This window comes from Dryas octopetala, chromosome 3, assembly GCF_963921425.1.
Source record: "Dryas octopetala chromosome 3, drDryOcto1.1, whole genome shotgun sequence".
NCBI lineage: Eukaryota > Viridiplantae > Streptophyta > Magnoliopsida > Rosales > Rosaceae > Dryas > Dryas octopetala.
The window spans coordinates 25314129-25339742 of NC_141368.1; the positions used below are offsets into that span (position 1 = coordinate 25314129).

General features: G+C 43.9%; 1 protein-coding gene across 1 annotated transcript; it reads right to left on the bottom strand.

Moving 5' to 3' along the window:
• Positions 1-1920: 1920 nt before the first annotated feature.
• LOC147292020 (uncharacterized) lies at positions 1921-21990 on the bottom strand. The gene is made up of 4 exons (XM_086236109.1): positions 21926-21990; positions 20815-21385; positions 20180-20740; positions 1921-2205 (listed from the first exon to the last, which is right to left on the bottom strand). The coding sequence occupies exons 1-4, from the start codon at positions 21988-21990 to the stop codon at positions 1921-1923; spliced, it is 1482 nt and encodes a 493-aa protein (XP_086092235.1).
• Between the last annotated feature and the right edge of the window lie 3624 nt (positions 21991-25614).

Sequence of the window (25614 nt, forward strand, 5' to 3'; positions counted from 1 at the left end):
GAAAAGAACAGAGAAAATCAGAGAGAAAATGATTTTCTTGTTTTCATTAGTCTAAAATGAATTGTTACATTAAAAAAGGATCTAGAGGGTTTATATGCTTGAGCAGCAAATGCTTTGCCTCTAACAAACTAAATGTTGGGTCAGCAATGCTGACTCAATGTTGACTTAGCCAATCCTTCCCCCCCCCCCCCCCAAACCCAACCCAAACCTTTGCTTTGGTACGCATGGCTCTAGGCAAAGGAGAAGAGAGAGCCTTAGTCAAAATATCTACTAGCTGCATAGAACTGGAAACAAATTTCAACTTAATGTCACCTCTTGTAACTCTTTCTCGTACAAAATGAAAATCAATTTCAATATGTATAGCTCTGGAATGGAAGACAGGATTAGATGAAAGAGATATGGCAGAGAGATTAATTATCACAATTTCAAATCTAGAGCAGCAGTCACATCCATGGCTCTGTATTCTGCTTGTAGAGGATCTAGATATTGTAGGTTGTCTCTTGGGCACAAAGAAACAAGATTATGTCCAAGGAACACAACATAGCATGTGGTAGACCTTCTCTCATTTGGATCTCCTTTCCAATCAGCATCACTATATGCATGCATTCAAATGAGGCAGACCCAGTTTAAAATGAAAACCATAGTCCAAAGTACCTTGAACATATCTAAAAATCCTCTTGACAGCTTTCTCATGAACATCTATAGGAGCTAGCATAAACTAGCACACAGTGTTGACAACAAATTCTATATCAAGTCTGGTAAATATAATGTACTGCAGACCACCAACAATACTTCTTTACTGAGAAGGATCACTAAGAGGGATACCATCTGTCTTGAGAAGCTTGACATTTGGAAGACAAGGTGAAGAACATGGTCTACAATCAGACATACCATCCTTGGAAAGAATATCATTTGCATATTTTTTCTGATTAACAAATATGCTTGTAGCAGATGAAAAAATATGCAGTCCCTAAGAAATAGTTTAATGCACGAAGATTATCAAACTCCAAAGACAATTGATTAGTAACCTCTTGAATAGCTTTAGGATCATTCCAAGTGAGAAAGGTGTCATCCACATAAAGCTACAAAATCTCAAAATACTGACCATGACATCGTACAAAGAGAGATGAGTCTGCATAGGATGCTTGAAAACCAAGACAAGGTAGATGACTAGTAAAGCGTTAATTCCAAGCTCTAGGGTCCTGTTGAAGACCATAAAGAGATTTCTCAAGCTTGCAAACATAATGAGGATGAGCTTGGTCCACAAAACCAGGTGGCTGTACGTTGCATATAAACTTCATCATAAAGCAATCCATATAATTGCTTTAAAAGACAGGTGAAACTGAGTGGCTAAGGCCAGAATAACTCTCACATTGGCATGCTTTATCACAGGGCTAAAAGTCTCATTATAGTTTAGACCAGCTTCTTGACTAAAACCTTAGGCTACCAATTTAGCCTTATGTCTTGCAACAGTTGTTGATGTTAATGTCTAAGTGATAACCAAAACTTCCCTGGAAGTTTCTGCTAAACAAAGCTCAAGCTACTAAAATCTCTGCTGAACAAAGCCAAGCTTCTTAATTCTCTGCTGATCGAAGCTTTAGCTTTAACGGACATAATTTTGCTGCAATTTCTGCTTTATGCTATTTCGTTGTTAAGACTTCTAAGTTGGATGGTTGAATACTCAAGCCCACATAGTGGCTGAGATCACTTCCACAAGATATTTATGTTGTTCAAGTACTTTATGCATTATGATATATATCACAAGGAGTAGATGAGATCAAATACTGATTTCACTACTCACATCAGAAAACTCTCTCAACTCTCTCTAATTAAATATCTGTGTGCTTATTGTTTTGTGTGAGAAAGCTTGTAAGCTTAGAATCAAATCCAACAACAGTGCCATCAGGATTCTTTTTACGTCTATACACCCATTTGAAATTTGGGATTTCCGCATTTGAAACCCACTAGATTCTTGTGAGGAGGTAAAGGAACTAATTTCCAGGTGCCTTGCTTCTGCAAGGCTTCATACTCCTCCGACATAGCCTGTTGCCATTGTGGAATACAAGCAGCAGAGGCAAATCTTTGTGGTTCAAAAGTATTAGGATCAAGAGCAAGCTGTGCAAGAAAAGCCTTGGGTTTAAAAATGCCAGATATAAATCTGGTTTGCATAGAATAAGAGTTAATTAAGTGGGGCAAGAGGCGAATCTACAGGATAGAGAAGAAATTGGTAAAGTGGAATGTGGTAAAGGAGCAGTGGGATTGGGAAAAGGTGTAGTATGAATTGGAGAAGGTAAAGATGGACTATGATTTGGTGAAGATATAGGTGTAATTTGACCTGGTGAAGATATAGGTATAGTATGATCCGGTGTAGTCTGGGTTGCAGGTGGTGATAGTGAAGATAGGGTATGAGATTGTACTGGTGTGGAAGGAAAGCCATGATAATTGAACAGGGAAAGAGTCTAAGTAACATCTGGTCCGGGTGTGTACCTTGGCAATGAAATATCAGTAGAACCAAGAGAACCTTTTGTAGATAAAGGGGTAGAAACTGTATCTGTGGATGGAGAGTGTTGAACCAAAAAATTTCAAAAAAAAAAAAAGAAAAAAAAAAGATATAAGAGTGTGGATATGGATAGAAGCCCCACATTGGAGCGTTTAAATAAGAGTTTGAAAAATATGAGATAGAAGAGGAGATAACATTCAGTTTATCTAAAAACTTGTTATTCTCAATTTGAATTAAGCAAGCAAGATTAGATAAAGTGGCCGGAGTTTGATTTCAAACAAGAGGCTAACTCCATCTCAAACTCATCTCTTAAAGTAGATTGAGTTGAGGAAAAGATCCAGAGAAAAAAGAAAAACGACGTCAAGAGGCTGAGGAAAAGAAGGAGTGGAAAGGAAGAGTGCAGTAGTTGTCCTTCTATGCCACAATGTTCATCTCTATTTTAGGATTCAACCAGAATTCTCCTCCAATGGCGTGTTGAATCAAGTCTTTGGATTCGACAGAGTCCGTTCAAGGTGGCCTTTGGATTCGTTTAGAATCCTCTCAAGATAGCTCTTGGATTTGGTTAGAATCCTCTCAAGATGGTATTTGGATTCGGTTAGAATCCTCTCAAGACAACTTTGGATTCGGCTGGATCCACAAAAAAAATGGATTCAACTGAATCCCAAAAAATGGATTTGGCTAAATCCTAAAAAATGGGATTGGGCTGGATCCATATTCCTCAAAATGGCACTATTAAATTACCATAGAGGAAACATTCTTTGCTTTCAGTGGGCAAACCAAACATAAAAAGGAATGGATGGCCTTCTTGCTCTCTGTGTCATTTACAAATCAGAAAGGATGGAAGCTTTCACTAATTACAAGAGAAAAGTATATATATATATATATATATATGGGATAGGATCAAGGGACATATTTTGACAAACATTTTAACAAATGTTTTGAGCCTTTAGAATGACAACTCCATCCCCCTCACCCAGCCTGACCCACCCCATTCTCGAACGACGACTCCTTCCCCGCCTCTGTCACGACGACACCTCCTTCTGCCTGGTTGACAGGAAGCCTCTACCGCTGCCCAAGTTCGGCCCCAAGTGGCAGTTCCAACATCAGCGTTGTCAAAACCCTCCGGCCACCGGTACGTAACCCTCTCCCCCCACACCGGCCTCCCCCCGCGCCGCATCTTTCTCTCCCTCTCTATTTTTCTCTCTATTCTATTCTCTCTCTGGAAACGGCTTCAAAGAGGCAAGACGGGGGTGGGGGTTGGGTGTGGGAGGGTTTTGTGGATTTTTTTTTTGTAGTTTCATTAAGTTTTTTTTTATAATTATAATTATAATTATTTTATTTTTTATAATTGTTTTTTAAGCAAAGAGACATTTTTGCCTCTCAAAATTTGTATTTTCTATCGAAATTCCTTAATTGATCCAAACAGAAAATTTGGGATCCTTAATTGGAACAAAGTGAATGTGACATCCTCAACTGCGACTAGGGGAATAGTTGGAGTGTTTTTGCTAAAAATATCCTAGTAAATTATTTATATATATATATCTATATATATATTAAATAAATAACATTTTTGTCATGCAAGTATGAATAGTTTCATATATACAAATAAATAAGGGTATTAGTAATTAGAATCTTGGAATGTTGGTCATGCTCGTGGTATTGGTCAGACTGCAATCAATCAGTATGCTATGTATTCATGAAAAGTTAGTGCACAGAAAAAATTAAAGTGCCTCGTTCTATTGTGCCCTAATTGATGTTCCCCTCCCTCACTATATAATGCAAAGCTTGTTGTGGTGGTGGTGATGGTTATGGTGGCCGCTTACTCTTCCTCTGCATCTTCTCACCTTCTTCACTACCCTTTATTTTCTTCACTTTTCTACTCTCCCACCTTTGTTTTGTTCTTCAACCGCTCCCCTCCCAGGGAGTTTGATTTGTTGAGTCTCTGATGTACTTTAGACTTCGTCATATTTGTATAACTATTTATAGCTGATGTTGGGTTATGTCAAAAATAAAAAGCATATTCTTATTTTTGGAATTGGAGGTCTTGGGAAATTACACAAATAAAGAGAAGCTGTACGATAAAAAACATTTTTTCATTAGTTAAAAAGAGAAGAAGAATTAAGATAGACGACTACAAGGCTATATATATATATATATATATATATATATATTTCTGGTCAAATTTCATGCATGGATTCACTCAAACACCATTCTAGGGCCAGCATATTAGTAGCTAATAAACTTCGAGAGTTACATAGTAATTAACAATTAAATCAAGATAAATCAACATTGAACGCAACTGGAAGGACATTCTGACACCACTTAAATGTCGAAAAAACAACACCTCCAAATCATGCAGAAGTCAGAAGACTGGATGTAGCAACCCAAATTTTCGGCTTATGATAATTTTTTTATCTAAGTTTTTCAACTTTGTTCTTAAGGTTTGTTTAAAGGAATTGAAAATTTCCTTATACGTTGTTTAACTGACTTAGACCTTTGGTTGTGGTTCTAGAACTTAGTCGTTTGGAAGTGAATTTTGGAAAAGGAAATTCAAGAGTTTGGTGATTATTAAGTTTATTTTCATTTTTCAGAATTAAATTATGAGAGGAGAATTTTTCATAATTTTTTTGGAATTTATTTGACTATTTTGAAGTCCTATAAAATTAGTACTCTGTGAGACGAGTCCGTAGGATTTTTCAGAGAATTATTTGAAGTCCCGAGCTATTTTTAGTGAATTTTCAAAGTTTGGAGAAATTAGAAAAAAATAAGAAAAAGTGAAAAGAAAAAGGAATTGCTGACTAGGACTAACAACATGTGATGTGGCGCACTACCATCCGCCCAGACTAGCTGACATGACGCCACTAGGTGCTAACACACGCACGCACATAGAAACTCTCTTTTGATCTGAACCGTTGAGGTTCATTAAATAGGATTTAATCCCAGTCGTCCATACCATGTAAAGGGACCGGTCAGTCAAACCTGGTCAACCTTGACCCGCGTGTTTTCTATCTGGGCCAGCCCGCCTGTTTCGTCTCACAAACTGGGTGACCCGCCCGGAATTTCTTGACTCAGTTCGATTTTTCCCTCTTGTTAGTGTGTTTTTAGGTGTTTTTGTCCCACATTGAAAACTTACAATTTCTTCCCAACCTCTTGTGTCTATAAATAAAGATCATTAATTGTACCTCATTTTCACTTGCACCATCAAATAGAGTTTGAGAGCTCATCACTTTAACTTTGGTTTCTCTCTCTCTTTCTAGAAAGATTATTATTCTTTCTATTCTGGAGCAAGCTCATATTTTTAAGAAGCTCCCTTCTAGCAAAATATTTTGAAGTCTTCTCTTTGAGAAAAAGTCCTTAGTTAAAGCCTAGCTAAGGAGGTCTACAACGGGTAAGGATCTCCTGTCCCCAAATCCCCATGTCCCCTCTCACATATTTTGAAAAAAAATATTTTAAGTAAAACAAGAATTATGAAAAGACCCTCAAAATCTGTGAGAGGGGACATGGAGGGACATGAGATTTGGGAACAGAAGATCTCTACCCGTCTACAACCGAGTAAGTGTTCTAAACTTTCATATTTATTTTTTTTAGGCTTTTAATTTTAGTCTTGCATGTTTGATTAAGTAAATTGAATTTATTTATTAATTAAGCATGCTTAGTTGTAGCCTTAATTTGGAGATTTAATTAAAGGCTAATGGCATGCTAGGCTTAGCATGTTTCTATTATAGAGATTAAGTTGAATATAAGTTATTATTCAACCTTGATTAATTAGTAGCTTATTTTGGAGATTATGCTAATTAATTAAGATACTTGGATAGTACTTACGGTTGACCTATCCTAAACTAATTCCTAGAGTTTTCTGGGGACGTATGACCTAAAAGGAAGGGTCATGATGAGATTTTGTTGAACTTAACTTTTAACTAAGTTGTCATTTATCGGACACTGAAAGGACCAGTTACCGAAGAATTTTTTGAGACATGACAAAAAAGAAGATGGATTTGAGACAGATGAGGATGCATAGGCAAGAAGAACATTGGATTCCAGGTAGGGAGATTTATCCAACATTCCTGACTGTGGACTCTTGTGTGTGTGTGTGTGTGTGTGTGTGTGTGTGTGTGATTTTAAATTGTTATAACATATTATTATTATTATTATTATTATTATTATTATTATTATTATGGGTTGGAGAATAAAAGTTACAAAAGTAACCTAAGGTTCAAATCCCTAAAACTTCTAGAAGCGGTGCAATTAAGGTGTTGTGAAGGGCTTAACCAAACCATTACGTTGCAACGTGGGTTTGGATTGACATATGCTCATAACTTATAGGTGGCAGGTGATATGGTTATTCAATTGAGAGTTCTTACCTCTGTTGACCTTGGCACTCTCACTATGGTAACTATTTCTTTTGATTATAGCTGGTCGTAGTTGTACCTAACGTGTATCGACCATCATGTATGAATTATTTGTTATGAACTTACATGTTTATAATATTGTTGTACAACCGAGTAATAAATATTTTGAAAGGATTTCAAATATAAGGTTTTGAAGAACTTATTTTGGATGATTTAAGGATTCGACAGAAAATGATTTCTATTATGTTTTTCATTGGAAAAGGATTTAGAGGTTTTCAAACTTAGCAGGGTCCCTTGAGGGGAGTTATGATTGTATGTGATGCTTATCCCCTGCATACTTTTTGTTCCTTGTTTATTGGATGTTTTTATAGGTACGAAGCACGGTAAAGAGACAATCTTGGACGAGGGTCGAGCATAGCAGCATCGTGTGAGACTCGTCAACTTCTTAGATTCAAATGGTGATGTCATTTAATTGTTTTTCATGTGTCAAGTATATTTTAAATGATTTTTCCTCCATTGTTTGGTGATTGTTTTGAGCTATCTACTTGGATATTACGTGTTGCATAGTTTTAGAACCTTTATTTTATTTTTGCTATGTATTTCGAATTTATTTAATTCTTCAAAGTTGCAATGAATTACCGTAACCTTGAAAAAATTATAGAATATAACCGATACACCGCCACGTGGTATAACCAATCCAATATGTAAGGGTATTATTGGAGAATGTGTTTATATTAGTAGGGTATAGTATTAATAACATTTATTAATATTATAACACATAAACTGATTATACCAAGTGTCAATATATCGGTTACACATATTAATTTCTCGAAACCTTGGGGGTTGGTTTTATAAAGAAATTTTATTTTTACTTCTCTTGTTTTTGCTATTTATTTATTATCTCTTATCCAACTTGTACTAATTAAACCAAAAAACTTAACCCATTTTGGGTATCTCAAGAGATTAATACTTGATTTAATAATATTAATTTCTCAGTCCATTTTTTACTCGCTTGAGTATGCTCCCAAGTGTTTGATTAATTGTCTGTGTGCGTTTTGGTCATTCTGGGTCACTTCTATATTATGTCCCCATGTTCCCAAACAATATGATTTTGAAATTTAGTGTCTTTCTTCATAGTCATTGTTTGTTAATTGGTTGCATTTGAAAAGTTTTGGTCTTTATTTGAATTGCTTTCAAGTGGAACATCATATCCCAGTAAAAACGTAGTAGTTTATACTTCTCTTAAGCATTTGCATAGAACCATCGTAAAGAGACATATTCCTTCTGAATTTTCCTTTTCACTCATGTACACAATTGTTATGATACATCTTTTCTTTTTCTTTTATGGGTGTTTGATATATTAATGGGTTCCAAGTTTGAATGAATGAATACCTTATGATCATTAACAGTAATAATTGTTACTTTATCATGTTTAGGTACATATATAGGAACTGATTTTGAGTTATATTGACTTTAAAGAAGTTCGTGTGCCTATGGCTAAATGCTAGAAATGAACTATGTTTATAGCCTGTTAGTTGTATCACTAATTGAACCTCAAGGCAGAGGCCCAGTGAATGTTATACAAGACTAATTGATATTCTTTCATTGCAAAACGTTATTCGTATTCATCAGTTCCTTTTGTAAACATTTAGAAGTCCATTGAACCCTTGACTATGAAATGACTCTCTCTCTCTCTCTCTCTCTCTCTCTCTCTCTCTCTCTCTCTCTCTCTCTCTCTCTCTCTCTCTCTCTCTCTCTCTCTCTCTCTCTCTCTCTCTCTCATGTTTGTTTACGGCCCTAATATTCCTTATTTGGTTTTCTATTGATATTGATTCATTTATCTATTTATTCTGTAGGTTGGAGGTAACAATGGCAGGAGTAATAAACTAGCAACACGTCTAGCTAAGGAACAAACACATTCACAAGCCTACATTGGATGCATGAATAAAGGACCAGTGATCACTGACCCCAAAATGAAATGGTAAATGGGTTTTCATATTATCGTTGCAGAGCTTTTACCTGTGAGATTGGTTGTTTATTTTTCCTTATAAATCTGTCCATGATTTATTATTTGTCAATTATGATCACAAACATTTCAGGTATGAGAAATCATGACATCTGATTGGGAATGAATACTTCCTGCATGCTTACGGTCCTATATATGTTCTCTCTGCAGAGGTGGTAGCATCATTGGCAGTTGCTAGAAATAACGTACAGTTCTGCCACCCGTTCTCTTTATGTTAGTCATTCTTTCTTTCAGTAATGACTTTTTTCCTTGATTCAATAATTTGTATTTAATTTGTATCAAGAGTCATAATTGCTTCTACTTTTATATGCAGATCTCTGAACTTCCTCTAGCTGGTGGCCTTGATTGTTGGCTACATTGACAAATAGAGGCATTTTCGATGTGTGTATTCTTAGCCTTAGTGGTCTATACAGATTCTAATGTTCTCTCTAATGGTGATTTACTTCTCTTTTGTTTAGGCTGTCCATGCAAGTCAAGCTCCTCCCTGATGACCTCTTTAGCCCAAAAAACCTTGAAGACTTCAAGTAATATCGAGGCACTCTTGCGCAGGGCATTCATTTTGCCTTACCTGGACCAGAAAGAATAGGCTTAGGTGGATATAACTCTTATAAAAATGTAATTGTATCAACTTTCACAATATTTTTAGCAGTTTTATCAGTTTTATAAGAGTTCATAACATTTTTAGCTTTAGTGGATACAAAATATTCCATTACATATCCACTCAAATTCTATAAGTCTTCAGCACATTTATAAGATTTTCACACCTGCAACACCGCGCGGGCACAATTACTAGTACTCATCCTATGACATAAATATGTATCAGACAAGTCACAAGTGACGTATTCCTTTTAAGCCCAAAGGAGAGAATGCAGTAAATTTTCCACATCCACCATAGCATTGTGACTTGAACGTACGTTGGCCAAGTATTTTATTATGAACAATGCAATAGAAAATAAGTACTTTGCTGAATATGTGGATTGGGACTCGAGATGCCTTCAGTATGAAGATCCTACAGTCCACCTACAATTACCAAAACACCAAATATAACAGCAAAGACATTATAAACCTCATTTGGTTGTGCAGAATTGCTTACGATCATACAATCGGAGAGAAGGAGCTTTTAAAGGTTGAGAAGGAGCTTACGGTCACATTAGATTAAACAAAACGTGTTCTATTAGTATGTTTTGTTTAAATGATTATCTTTAGATAATGAAGTCAATAAGCACAAAACGTTGTGACTCAGAATTCTTCCCAGTACTATCTTCTGAACCAATTAAGTGTTGGAAAATCTCAAGAATTTAGTCAAACCCATCATTCTTCTACAACCCTTGAGCTAGATAATAATTTCCAATAAGTATTATTAATTAATTTATCATCAGCAAGATCTAAAATAATTTCTAAAAGACCTTGAGAAATATATATATTCTAATTGTATATTTTCAAAGTATTTTTCCAATTAATCGCTAAATAGAAAAACTCTTAAGTTTTTGTCTATGGTAGTCTCTTGGAATACCAAAACCGCTGCAAGCAGTGATCTGGCCATCTTAATATGTAGAGTCCCTTTCTTAATTTTAGAGAGGGTTTGTCCTTCCTTAATCTTAGGGAGGTTTGTCTAGGGTTTCATCATAAACTCTAGTTTTCTTTAGGTTTAAGTGTTGTCTTGTCTCTCGTAGTGGTTGTGTCTTTTCCTAAGCCTACATCATATTTTGTAGCCTTGAAGCGAGAAGAATGAAAGGTTCTGCATATGGAGCAAATTGACAATAATAATAGATAAATCTAAAAGAACAAGAAGCCTGGAATCCACCAGAAAATTGAGAGAAAACCTCAACAATTAGTTTGATAAAAATAATAATAGATAATTCGGTTAGCAATTGTAAAAATTGCTTAAGTACGCTTAAAGAAACCCTAGGGCGCAAACAACCATATAATTAAGGCCCACGGGTAATTACAAATCTAAATAAAATATAAATGAAAATAAATAAAATATCTGGAAGTTTAGAATGCAGTTTTGAGGCCCTAAACATTCTCATAAGGCCGAAAAAGCTCATACATCATGGCATAGCGATGAGTTTGACTCGTTTCGCGATTCCCTTCGAAACGATATGCATTAGTGCCACTTTCAGAGCCAAACCCTCCGACTAGTAGAAATCATTTCCCAAATTTCTTGGGTTTGCAACGATCAAGCTATTACATAAACTTCTCCGTCATCCGTTCTGCATCACCTGTAATCGATCTTGATTCTTATAAAAAATGTCTTATTGTGTGGTTACTATTAATTTTATCACTCATTTGAGTTACATAACGTCGATGGACACATTTAGAAAGAAGAAAAATAATTGTGGGTTGTTCATGCAGTTGTTGGAGTAGCCCAATTAGAAAGGTCGTAGAATTGCTCCCCTACATTTAAGTTCAATTCCCTCTCCACCTTAAAAATAAAAAAATACATAAAAAAAAATTAATTATTGGTGTCCATGTATATGTAATTAATGTTTCTTAAGAAAGGGTATCCCACACGACCCAACTTAAAGTTCTTCGGGCAATCACCACGACCGTTTAACTCTACCTGCTTGAGTTAAATCCATTATACCTTCTTAAACAAATTTTTATTCTTCATGATGTATATAGCACAATAAAAATATATTTCCCTTCCTCTAATCCTCTCTATTGCATATTTACAATTGCCTTCATGATTCTTGCTTAATAATTAGTGCAACATTGTTTGTCCTTTGCTTGAAATAAATTTTACACTTAGATGTGTAACTGATGAAAAAAATTGCATATAACAGGTGTATATACATACTATCTTACAATATCTCATTACATGCTAGTTAGTTATGTAACCATTTATTGTAAGAGAAATGATATACATACCAGTTATAAGCAAGTTTTTCAACTAACTGACACAGTTAGAACAACAACGAATTGCAAGAGCACTTTATAAATAAACCTGAAAAGCAGGGTACATAGAATCGATAAGGTTTTGATAACCTGCTAAAGTACCATAGTTTGTGAAGCAAGCATGCTTGTACTGCTAATAGGACATTATTACTTCATCTGGGATCAATCCAGGTTGTGTCGTGTTTGTGGGAAAATCCACATCAATCCGAACAGCCAATCACAGCTCGACACGTGGCTGGTCAACATCCACCTCGGAGTTTGACTCTCAGTGGTCAAAACTTTGACCCCCACGTCATCACCACTCGGCATCGCCTCTGCCAGCTCAGACCGGATCTCCACGCCGGCCCTCCATGTTCGGTCCGAGCCGAACCGATGATCTTCCATGGGATCGAGTGTCCATCTTCCCACGATCATCCCGGTCCGGCTCGGCTCGGCACAGGAGATGGCCTCTTTTCGGGTTCTGGCGTCGACCAGTTAGAGCTCGGAAAGACCCCCAGTCTATGGGACCGGCTCGGCCTGGAATCCCATGCCCGATCCGACCACACATGGACTTCGTGTCTTCACATGAAAACATGTGTTCGTATCGGCTCGGCTCGGCTCTCCGCCGCCATTCCCAGGAAGATCACGATGGGACGAACCGCCACACTTGAATGCACCTGACACAATCTTCTGACAGACAGAATATCAGGCTTGCATTCATGACTGCTGGACAGTTTGCCTGGACCTTCCAACCTTGCATTTAATGGAGCATTCAATGCAGCATTCAATGCTGAGGAAGCAAGCAGCTGAGCATGCAACTAGGTCTGACCAGGTGCGTGGGTCTCTGGCAACCATTCATTCACATGCAGGTAACTTATTCATTAAGTTTTCCTTTGCCTATATAAGGCACCACATATGCACAAAATGAAGCAGCTAGCAATCTATCAATACACACGCTAAACACTTTGCATTTCCATCCAAAAAAGAGCCTACCCAACTTGCTGAGAATAACCCAGAACATTTGCCTTGTTCTTCCCATTCTCCCAAGTTCTTCCTTTGTTCTTCCTCATCCACCATCAAACACCACCACTGATTTCATCATCGGAGTGTGTTTGGCTGGTACCACACCGGTCCATCTCCTTTGATCTTGTTTTTGTCTACAGGAAGATCTCAACCAGCATCCACTTCATCATCCAGCGAAGCACTTGATCAGCATATCTAAGTTGTTGCATCTACCTTACGAGAATTTGCATCAACAGATTGGCGCCGTCTGTGGGAAGCTGACTTCAGCCGTTGTGTTCATCACCGCAAACGCTAAGCTCTTCCTCCACGCAAGTCATCATGACTACCATATTTCGGGACACCAGTTCTTCTTCAGGAGCGTCTCAGAATGATGAACAACATCAGCCTGAGACACCTGAGAAAACGAGGGGAGCACAACTCCCCAGGACGCCAAAGTCCAAAGGTTCCTCCAAAATCCGAGCCGCTCACAAACTCCTTAAGGAGAGTCAGCGACATCTGGCCGCTGAGAATGCACTCCTGAAACAGAATAATGAGCTGCTCGCAAAACAGGCCGAGCTGGCCGGGGAACTTGCACGCCACCGTGCTCAACTCGAGAATAGTGGACGATCGGGCTTCCGATCACGCCGGACCCGAACCGAGGAGGAGGTCCTTTCACCATCTCCTTCTCGGCAAAGCACTCCTGCCGAGCCGAACGACCAGACCGATCAGCAGGACTCGGATCACGCCTTCCCGGGCTTCGAGGACATGCCCCCGGCCGAACAGGCCGAATGCCTGAACGCCCACCGTCTTCTTCAGCAAAAACAGGCGGCTTTCGGGAAACGTGCCCCCAGGAATTCGGGCGGAGACCGTGCCGACCCGAATACAAATCGACGACCCCCGGCCCAATCAAGGTTAGGGGCCAACAGTCCTGCCGGTTCGGCCGAAACCAGGGGCCCGATTCGGAATAGACTCGGCCCTATCGCCAGTCAGGATCCTTCCCCATCAGGAACTCACTCGGGGAGGCGATCAGTGAGCGACCGACTGGGGTCCACCATGATCATGTCGGATCGACAACCGGCGAGCGAGAGGCTCACTCGTCAGCCGATGAGTGAGAGACTCGGCAACCAGGCCGAGTGCTCAGGGGAAAATGCGGCCGAGCCGACCCCGCCCGATGTGGAAAATCTTGTTCGGACTTTGGTCCAGGACCAGATCCGAAGCGTCCACGATCGGCTCGGACATGTCGAGGTCTCCAGGGGGTATACCGGTAGAGCCGACCACGGGGAGGAACTTCCCCTCCCGTACACCAGCAGAATCATGGATGCTGAGGTCTCCCGCGACACCAAGCCCCCCAAGATGGATCAGTATGACGGGACCAAGGATCCCTACGACCATCTTGACAGCTTCAGATACGCCATGGAGGCCCGCCAGGCATCTGAAGCCACGAAGTGCAGAATCTTCCCTTCGACCTTGAAGGGCTCGGCTCGGGGTTGGTTCCGAACCCTCCAACCGAACTCCATCGACTCCTTCTCCGACCTCCGGAGGGCCTTTCTGGCGAGATATCGGGTTGTATCCGAACGACTCTACAACTTGAACGATATGTCGCTCATCAAGCAGCAGGAGGGGGAGAGCCTCAAGGCCTATCTGATCCGCTTCAACATCGAATATACGAAGTGCGACGATTGCGACGATAGGTCAGCTAAGAATGCCCTCATGCAAGGCCTGCACGCCGGGGGACTCCGCTCCCACTTGATGAGGAACCCTCCCTCCACCTACGATGAGCTTTCTGCCGAAGCCACTAAGTGGGCGCGAGCTGAGGAGTGGGATGCTCAGGTGGAGGCCCTGAATCCCAGGCCGACCTCGGCCAAGAGGAAGGAGGGAGAGGTTGCAACTCCCAAACCCCAGGTCCAATCCAAGAAGACCAGGACCGAGGAGCCACGCCAACTCCTAGGCAAGGGACCCAAGTTTGTCCAGTACACGGAGTACACTCCCCTCAACGCCGGTCTGGAGACAATCTACTCCAAGGTCAAGGACCAACTCCCAGTCGCAAGGGAGATCAAGGGACCACCCCCAGACAAAATCAAGGAGGGCGTCTTCTGCAAGTACCATTCCAATCACGGCCACGTCACGGGTGATTGCTACGCCCTCCGCGACGGGATTGAGACTCTTGCCCGGGCGGGTAAGATCAATCAATTCCTGGCCGGTGGGCCTAGGGTACCCAAGGCCGCGCCGAAGAAGCCCACCAACACCATCGAGGTCCAGGATGCTGCCATCGGATCAATCGGCGGGGGACCAACCTTCGTGGGGAGCTCGAACCGATCCCAGAAGGAGTATGTCAGACAGGCGGCTCAAGCTCACGAGTCCTTGTCGATCCAGGCAGGTCAGCCCAGCACTTCCAAAAGACAGCGGAAGGACTGGGCGCCGGTCACCTTTGAGCCGAACGAGGAAAACGAGATCATCTTCCCCCACTATGATCCGGTCGTCATAGTGGCTGAGGTGGCCGGGACAACCATTGCGCGCTCCTTCGTCGATGGAGGGAGCTCAGTCAACATCCTCTACCACTCTGCGTTCGCGCAGATGGGCATCGGCGAGGATAAGCTGGAGACCGATACACCTGCCTTGGTCGGGTTCGGGGGAGAAGTGGTTCAGCCCCTCGGACACATCTACCTTCCCCTTTCGCTCGGGAAGGGGCCGATCAAGAAGACCTGCATGACGTACTTCATTGTCGTCAAGCGGCCGTCAGCCTACAACATCATTCTGGGCAGACCGGCTCTGGTCGACCTTGACTGCATCGTCCATTACGCCAACCTCCTCATCAAATGTCCGGTGGGCGACGACTGCATCGTCATTCAGGGGGACCAGTGCTCGGCTCGGTCATGCTACGCCGCTTCGATCAAGCAGAAGGGTCAGCTGCCGGACTCACAGGAACTCGACTCCATCGCTGATTCGGGCAGGTGGCCGAGGGCGGAGACGTTCGATTTCACTTCCGAGCCGAACCCAGAATCTCGGCCCCTTCCCGCCGAGGCCTGGGAAGAAGTGCCGATCTCGGCCGAGACACCGGATCGGCTCGTCCGAGTGGGGACTCAGATCAGCCCCGAGCAGCGCTCCGCCATAATTGACTTCCTCCGTGCCAACGCGGAAGTGTTCGCCTGGTCTTACGATGACATGCCAGGCATATCGTCTGACGTGATCACCCACAGGCTGAACACTGACCCGGGATGCAAACCGGTCCGTCAGAAGAGGAGGTCATACGATCCGGTCCGATACGCCGCCATGGCTGAAGAGGTAACCAAGTTGCAAAACAACGGGTTCATCCGGGAGGTCAACTACCCCGACTGGCTCGCCAACGTGGTCATGGTGAAAAAGAACAACGGGAAGTGGAGGATGTGCGTGGACTTCACCGATCTGAACAGGGCTTGTCCCAAGGATAGTTTTCCTTTGCCCAGAATAGATCAGCTCGTCGATGCAACAGCAGGACATCAGCTCCTCAGTTTCATGGACGCCTACTCTGGATACAACCAGATCCTGATGCACAAGTCCGACCAGGAAGGCACATCTTTCATAACTGATCGCGGCATGTACTGCTACAAGGTCATGCCCTTCGGCCTCAAAAACGCCGGAGCCACCTACCAAAGGCTGGTCAACCACATGTTCAGATCATCCATCGGCAAATCCGTAGAGGTTTACGTGGATGACATGCTGGTCAAAAGCATCAAGGCGGACGATCACGTCAAGGACCTCTCAGACATGTTCGGAGTCCTGAAGGAGTATCAGATGCGGCTGAACCCAGCCAAATGTGTCTTTGGGGTTCGGTCAGGCAAGTTCCTTGGCTACCTGGTCAGCCAACGGGGGATCGAAGCCAACCCGGAGAAGATCCAGGCTTTAATCAACATGAAGTCCCCAAGGACACGCAAGGAAATCCAGAGTCTGACTGGAAGAGTTGCCGCCCTGAACCGGTTCATCTCGAAGTCCACCGACCGGTGCCTCCCTTTCTTCAAAGCCTTAAGGGGAGCAGGGAAGAGCATAGAATGGACCCCCCAATGTGAGCAGGCCTTTCAAGATCTGAAAAGGCACATGGGGGAACCTCCCATATTATCCAAACCGGAGGAAGGTGAAGAACTTTTCCTCTACCTTTCTGTTTCAGACTCAGCTCTCAGCTCGGTTTTGGTGAGAGAGGTCGGCGGTGTACAACACCCCGTCTTCTACACGAGCCGAGCCCTCGCCGATGCAGAGACCAGGTATCCAAAATTCGAGAAGATGGCTCTCGCCCTGGTCAGCTCGGCTCGGAAGCTGAGACCCTACTTCCAGGCTCATTCAATCGTTGTCTTGACGGATCAGCCGCTCAGACAAATCTTAGCAAAACCCGAGACTTCGGGTCGGCTCATCAAATGGTCAATCGAGCTCGGCGAGTTTGACATCATCTACCGTCCCAGGACGGCCATCAAAGGTCAAGCCATGTCCGACTTCATCTGTGAGTCGACCACCTCGACGGAGGATCCGCCGCGCACCGACGCTATGCCATCGGCGTCCGATCCAAACACAATCGGCGAACGCGGCCAGGTTGATCTCCTCACCTAGACTCTCTATGTGGACGGATCTTCCAACGCCATGGGAAGCGGAGCCGGGCTTGTTCTGATCTCCCCAGAACAAATTGTGATGGAGTATGCTCTTCGCTTCAGATTTCAAGCATCAAACAATGAAGCAGAGTATGAGGCACTCATCGCCGGGCTCAGATTGGCAAAGGAGCTCGGCGCGACCAAACTAAACATCTTCAGCGACTCTCAGCTAATCGTCAATCAGATTTTGGGAGAGTATGAGACTCGAGAGCCTAGCATGACTGCTTACCTCGAGAAGACTCGTCTGCTACTTGGAAACTTCCACGAATACAGAATATCCCAAATCCCGAGGGCAGAGAACTGCAGAGCCGACGCCTTGGCGCGCCTGGCTTCGGCCACAGACACCGGATCCGCCAGGCATGTTCCAGTCGAAATCCTGGACAGACCTAGCACCGCCGAAACCGAGGCCACGGTTATGCAAACCGATGCCGAGCCGAACTGGATGACGCCGATCATCACCTACTTGGTCTCCGGGATCCTCCCCCCAGAGAGGGATAAAGCACGTCTCATCAAAACGAGGTCGGCTCGGTTCAGCATGATCGATGGTCAGCTCTACAAGAGGAGTTTCTCCCTGCCTTACTTGCGGTGTGTCACTCCCCAAGAAGGTCAGGATGTGCTGAGAGAAATCCACGAGGGGATATGCGGAAACCACTCGGGAGGAAGAGCCCTTGCCTACAAGACGATCAGACAGGGTTACTTCTGGCCGACGCTGAACAAGGACGCAGACCATCTGTCTCGCGCTTGCATCAAATGCCAGCAATTTGCCGCGGTTCCCCATCAACCTCCCCAATTGCTGACCTCCATATCCTGTCCCTGGCCGTTCGCGCAGTGGGGACTCGATCTGATCGGCCCAATGCCGAAGGCGAAGGGGCAAGTCACCATGGCGGTGGTAGCGGTCGACTACTTCACCAAATGGGCCGAGGCCGAGCCCCTAGCCACAACTACGGCCGAACGGATGGAGACCTTCGTCTGGAAGAACATCATTTGCCGGTTCGGCATGCCGCACACCATCATTGCGGACAATGGCAAGCAGTTCGACTGCAAGAAGTTCAGGAGTTTTTGTTCACGTCTGAACATCAACTTGCGCTTCACCGCGCCTTACCATCCGCAGTCGAACGGACAGGTCGAAGCCATCAACAAAATCATCAAGAAAACCCTCAAGACTAAACTAGATAAGGCTAAGGGAAATTGGCCTGAACTCCTGCCAGAGGTACTTTGGTCCTACCGAACTTCCTATCGCAACTCCACGAAGGAAACTCCCTATGCGTTGGCGTTCGGAACTGACGCTGTCGTCCCGGTCGAAATGGGGACTCCTTCATTCCGGACCGGCACGTACAATCCCGAGACCAATGATGCCGGACTTCGGCTCGGCCTGGACATAATCGAGGAGAGGCGAACCGACGCCAATCTCTGCCGAGCCGCTTATCAACAGAGGGTGGCCAAATACTACAATCAAAGGGTCAGACCCAGAAGCTTCGGATTGGGCAGCCTCGTCATGAAAAAGAATCCCCTTGCCGTCAAGGAGAGCTCATTTGATCCGAACTGGACCGGACCATATAGAATCACGGGCATAGTCAAGCCCGGCACTTACAACTTGGCCACTCTGGCTGGGAAGCCTCTCAAGCATAGCTGGAACGCTGAACACTTGAAGACTTATTACCAGTAAAAATGTAGTTAGGATCGGGGACTGTCCGACCTAACACCCATTCCAATCAATGAAAAGATGAGCACATTTCTACTCATTTTTCTTCTTATTTTTTCGAAGTAAACACTGGGGACTCTACTCCTATACACTTCTAACAAAGAGGAAAGATCTAAGTGTTTCCTTCGAAAAAATTCTAAACCCATGTGTCGAGCGGGCGCGCCATTTCCGGCCCGATGCTCGGCATATTACAGACTCATCAGGTCTATAAACTCATGTGTCGAGCGGGCGCGCCATTTCCGGCCCGATGCTCGGCATATTACAGACTCATCAGGTCTATAAACTCATGTGTCGAGCGGGCGCGCCATTTCCGGCCCGATGCTCGGCATATTACAGACTCATCAGGTCTATAAACTCCCGTGCCGAACTAGCGCGCCACTTTCGGCCCAATGCTCGGCATGGTACAGACTTATCAGGTCTATAAAAATCCCTGTCTGAGCCGAAGCGACTTCCTACAGTCCGAACGTTCAACAGGATATTTCTAAAAGAAAAATATACACTCCAACCAAAACTTTCATCGTGCATGCCGAGCCGATCTGAAAGTAGGTTTGAATATTTTTCTCAAAAACCTGCATTCCTAAATATCTCAATGGGTATGCCGAGCCCATCCGAGATGACTAGGGTTTTTTAAATTTTTACTTATCCTGGTTATGCTTATCAAGCTGATCCGAAGACAAGTTCTAATTTATCATCACCATTCATTTTCATTTTAATCGGCATGCCGAGCCGATCTCAAAGTGTCTTGGTTCTTATTATGTTTTCACTTTTATCATTTTCTTTTCCATGTGTTATTAGTTTTTGTCGTTAGCTTAATTTCCGAGCCGAACTGACAGCAACTTGTATCATATAAAGAAAATTCTGATAAAATTAAACAACATAAAACCAAATACAAATTGTTCCAAAAACAATTAAACCCGAGCCACACTTCGGCTCGGGAACAAAAAACAAAAACAAGACAACATAAAAGTTAAATAAAATCAGCCATCATGCAGATCGCTCGGCAGGGCCCTCCTGGATCGGCTCGGTAGACTCCTCGGGCGTCTCCTCGCCGAGCTGCACCACCTCAACCCCGCCGATCTGCATCTCAGCATTGGGATCGGATTCGGGGACCGGGGGAATCGGGGTCGGCTCATATGCAGGCAGTGGAGGATCTTCCGGAGTTGGCTCGACTTCGGCGCGGACTTGGCGATCGGGAGGAGGAAGCTCATCCTGTTGACTTCCCTGGGTGTCTTCATCGTCCTCGGACTCGCCAAGGAATGAGACATCCCAGTCCGGCCTCTTCGTTTTGATCGCCTCCAAAAGCTCCTGATACCCATCAAAATGGGCATCCGCCAGTGCCTGGGCGCTCGGCACTTCGGATCGACGTCGGAGTTCGACATTCTCGACCCTCCGTTCGGCAGCCTCTAGGTCTCGCTGGAGATCGCCGACATAGTGCTTCAAGTCAGCCACATTTTGCTCTGAGGATGCAAGCTCCTTGCCGAGCCGAGCGACCTCCTCCTCCTTCCTGGCCAGGCTAGTCTGCAGACCCTCCGACCGTTCGCGCTCGGCATTGACCGTCCGCTCGGCCTCGGCCAGCTTCTCTCTTTGCTCCAGGATCCGTGCCCGAAACCTCTCCAGTTTCGCCTCGGCATCGACGGCGGCCTTGGCAGCTTCGAACTGCCTCATGGCGAGCTGCAAGAAAAACAAATTCATTACTAATCCGGACCGAGCGAATAAGACGAAGTCCGAAGTAAAAAAAGACTTACCAACATGGCCTGGCGGGATATGATCAGAGCCTGGTGGCTGAAGCCCGGCTCGCCATGGTCAGTCCACAGCCCCTCCTGCACCCTCGCGGTCATCACGCGATTAAGGCCCGTGACGAACGGCTCGAGGCCGGGGTCTACCTCCACCGCCTTCAGGGGCGCCGAACCGGACGCTCCGGCACCAGAACCGCCGGGCTCGGCCCGAGCCCTCTTCTCCACCGGGGCCTCGGCCTGGGGAGCCTTCCTCTTCTCTGCCTGCCGAACCGGTCTCGGCGCAGGAGATCTAGGCTGGGCTGCCGCTGGGGCAGGAGCCTGGACCGGCTCGGCAGGGGGCCGCCCCGCAGCTCTCCTTTGGACACTCTTCGCCGCCTTCCTCCTGAGCCGAGCCTCAAGATCTGCCGAATTCATACCTCTTTCCGCTCTCGGATTCCACCTGGGTACAAACCAGGAGATCCCACTTAACCTGATCTGAGTCGGTCCGAGCAGGAACTTGGTGGACAGGTATTCGGTCGGCGAATCTCTGATCACGGCGATCTGATCCTTGAGCTCGCCTCGGAGCTTGTACTTGCCCCAGCTGACTGCGAAGGCGAAACCAAAAAGAGTTAGACAAAAATATAATACAATTATCACAAGACATATGCAAATTGTCCTCGGACCGGCCCCAAATTCCCAATGCCCACCTGGAATTCTAAAAGCTCTGGGCACCCGAGCCGAGGTGATTCTGTTCGGATCGGCGAACTCCCAATCCCCAGAGACAAAGAAATATCTTTTCTTCCATGTCTTCTGGGAGGAGGGATTCCCACCGAAGAGTGGCCCCGAGTACGCCTGGAGGTTGTAGAATCCGAGCTCGCTCTGCTTCGACCTCAGTGCGTAATTGCAGAACAGGATATCCTTGTGTGGCACACACTTGTGCACTTTGTGCCACAAGATGTGCATGGACAGGATGATCCTGTACACGTTCGGGTTCAGCTGGTGTGGCGCCGCGCCGATCGTCGCGAGCCAGTCCTGCAGGAAGGTGTGCAGGGGAAGCCGAACCCCATTCTCAAACATCTCCGGGTACATAGTCACCCATCCTACCGGGGGTCGGCTCGGCTTCTCCCCCTCGGTCGGCAACCTCATCAACACGGAGTCGGGAACCGAGTACCTATCCCTCAAGTCCCTGAGATGGTACTCGGTCATCTCATTGGGGATCTGATCGGCCTTCCACGGCAGTTCCTCGTAGAAGTCCGGGTCGATCGGACTCCCCGTCACCCCCTGAGCCGAGGTCGACGCCTCGTGCCCCCTATCCCTTTCATCCGAGCCCGAGGTGAGTCTGCTCGGAATGGTGGCGATCGGCTCGACGTCGAGAGGTTCTTCGTCACCTCCTTCGACCGTCCCTTGTTCCCAGTCGGAACTCAGTATCTCGGGGTTTTCCTGATCCCCTCGGGCTCGGCGCTCTCCGCCCGGATTGCGGTTCAATGCCGAGCCGGCCTCGTCCAACTCTTCGGACAAGCCATCCCAACTCGCCTCACCCGCAGGTGGGCTTCGGCTCGGCTCGGCCTCACCCACAGATGGGCTTCGGCTCACCTCGGCCCCACTGTCTCCCTCGAAGGCTTCCCCCGATCCGAGCCGACCACTCGAATCAGTCTCTGACATTACTAACAGTTTTTCTACTTTCTCTCTCTCACTTTATGGATCAAAAAGTTCTTTTTCTCAAGAACACCAAGAACACACCCAGAAAAACCCGAAAAACACAAAAAACTCAAGAATGGACAGAATCACTTACTGGTTTTTGTCCGGCCAATCCCTCCACCCCTCACACACTCGGAATGGCTTCGTCTATGATTACGCTTGCCCAAAACCGTGACCGAACTGCTGCACTAACGACGGAGGTAGGAGGAAATTCACGGCGGAGGAGGGAAGAGTTTGCAGAGAGAGAGTGGGAGTTTCTGAAAAAGTTGGAAAGTGAGAGGGAAGAGAGAGAAAGGCATGATTTATACCCCCATGCAAACCGATCTCAGCCCTTCATTTCTGGCGCTTCATATGCCAGATCTTGACACCTGTCAAGCATTCAAAAAATACCCATAACGAGGTGACCCTTACGTTCCCCCATGCAGAAATCAAACGTCTCTTCACCTGTCCCTGAGATATTTTGACTAATCACAAGTCGTCTTGTGTTCGGATCTTCGGGAACCTGGGCTCGTAGGGTTCGGCTCGGATCAAGCAACATACTACCTTTGGGATTGTCCTTACACTTCAACTTCCAATCCACCACTGCTCGCTCGGATCGGAAGTTGGGGGACTCCTGTTTGTGGGAAAATCCACATCAATCCGAACAGCCAATCACAGCTCGACACGTGGCTGGTCAACATCCACCTCGGAGTTTGACTCTCAGTGGTCAAAACTTTGACCCCCACGTCATCACCACTCGGCATCGCCTCTGCCAGCTCAGACCGGATCTCCACGCCGGCCCTCCATGTTCGGTCCGAGCCGAACCGATGATCTTCCATGGGATCGAGTGTCCATCTTCCCACGATCATCCCGGTCCGGCTCGGCTCGGCACAGGAGATGGCCTCTTTTCGGGTTCTGGCGTCGACCAGTTAGAGCTCGGAAAGACCCCCAGTCTATGGGACCGGCTCGGCCTGGAATCCCATGCCCGATCCGACCACACATGGACTTCGTGTCTTCACATGAAAACATGTGTTCGTATCGGCTCGGCTCGGCTCTCCGCCGCCATTCCCAGGAAGATCACGATGGGACGAACCGCCACACTTGAATGCACCTGACACAATCTTCTGACAGACAGAATATCAGGCTTGCATTCATGACTGCTGGACAGTTTGCCTGGACCTTCCAACCTTGCATTTAATGGAGCATTCAATGCAGCATTCAATGCTGAGGAAGCAAGCAGCTGAGCATGCAACTAGGTCTGACCAGGTGCGTGGGTCTCTGGCAACCATTCATTCACATGCAGGTAACTTATTCATTAAGTTTTCCTTTGCCTATATAAGGCACCACATATGCACAAAATGAAGCAGCTAGCAATCTATCAATACACACGCTAAACACTTTGCATTTCCATCCAAAAAAGAGCCTACCCAACTTGCTGAGAATAACCCAGAACATTTGCCTTGTTCTTCCCATTCTCCCAAGTTCTTCCTTTGTTCTTCCTCATCCACCATCAAACACCACCACTGATTTCATCATCGGAGTGTGTTTGGCTGGTACCACACCGGTCCATCTCCTTTGATCTTGTTTTTGTCTACAGGAAGATCTCAACCAGCATCCACTTCATCATCCAGCGAAGCACTTGATCAGCATATCTAAGTTGTTGCATCTACCTTACGAGAATTTGCATCAACATGTCGTAGCTAAAAGAAAAGTTTCTATCATTTGGCTCCACGCCTCTGACATCAATGAAATAGTAAGCATATTTATAGTTGTTCAAATCAAGGATAAATTTGGAGGGAAGAATGTATAATCATCATTGAATTAAATTTAAAATTGCTAGAATTAATAATATTTTAACTCATTGTAATAAATCCAACTATTAATAGAAAAATCCACTGGTGCTCAAAATGTACATGACTGTATAATTATATATTACCCAAGCTTTTTAACATTATAAATCCACATCTAGTCGACTAGTCCTTTCTTGCATTGAATTAAAAAAGAAATATTGTTAAAATCATTAAATTTATAGGTCCATTGATTTTAACTACTAAATTTCAATAACTTTTTAGTTTAGAAACTAAAATTAAATAGTATTTTAGATTAGATACTAGTTGAAAAAAATAATAAAGTAAAAGGTATTAGAATTTACAAATATTACATTACATGCCACTACAATAAAAAAATAAAAATAATATTACATCACAAATATTACATTAATTTATACTATATTGTATTAAAAAATAAATATCAATTCAGTCACAACTTAACTATGACTGTCTTGATAAATTGAAAGAGACAACTCACACCACTATACTACGTATTATTTTGAGTAAAATTATTGTTTTGACCTCTATTTATATTATATTGTAGTATAATTTCTCTAAAAAAAATTCAATAAAATCATAACTTAATTGTGACTGTCTCACAACTTAGATGTGACTGTCGTTCAGTCACAACTAAATTTGAAGTTGTGAGTGTCGTACAGTCACAACTAAATGTGAAGTTGAAACTACATTAGCAAATTTTCAAGATAATATAAAAGTCTCAAGGGCAATTTTGTCAAAATCTTATAAATTTTAACTAATACTCATCATATGTGGGCCAAAGGACAAAAATGTCAAATGGAAAAGACTCAAATCAAATGGGTCAACATGTTTGTGACATAATCTAAAAAACTACATTTAAATTTAATAGTTCAATTGAAATATTATATGATCTTCATGCTATACCAAAAAATTATTAGGATTTGGTATTTAATCCTAATTTTTTATAAATTTATTTATCAAAAAATGTGTGTATCTTAATATTTAAAAATAAATAAGATTCAAAGTGGACTCAAATTTGAATAAATAAATTACTATTGTATCATTTGATAAACAGAAATTAGTAAAACAAAAATTGATGCCATTAGTAATACCCTTAAAACAAAGGGATTAATACCATTTTGCTCCCCCGACTATTACACTTGTATCAGTTTGCTCCCCAGACTTCTAATTTGGAAAATTAAGGACTCTGACTTTTTCAATTTTGCCAATTGAGGTTCTTTTGTCAATTTACACATTTTTTATCCAAATCTTTTAGGGCAAAATGGTCCCTTCCAATTAGATCTTATCATTTTTTCCTCATGCATCATTTTTCCTCTTTTATTTC

What these genes read in the sequence shown, in the direction of transcription:
- LOC147292020 (XM_086236109.1), bottom strand. Translation starts at nt 21,990, where the DNA reads ATGACCGAGTACCATCTCAGGGACTTGAGGGATAGGTACTCGGTTCCC. An exon ending in CCCGACTCCGTGTTGATGAG is followed by an intron (nt 21,386 to 21,925) that starts GTTGCCGACCGA and finishes CTTCGCAGTCAG; the next exon opens with CTGGGGCAAGTACAAGCTCC. An exon ending in AGCCGACCCCGATTCCCCCG is followed by an intron (nt 2,206 to 20,179) that starts GTCCCCGAATCC and finishes TCTATCCTGTAG; the next exon opens with ATTCGCCTCTTGCCCCACTT.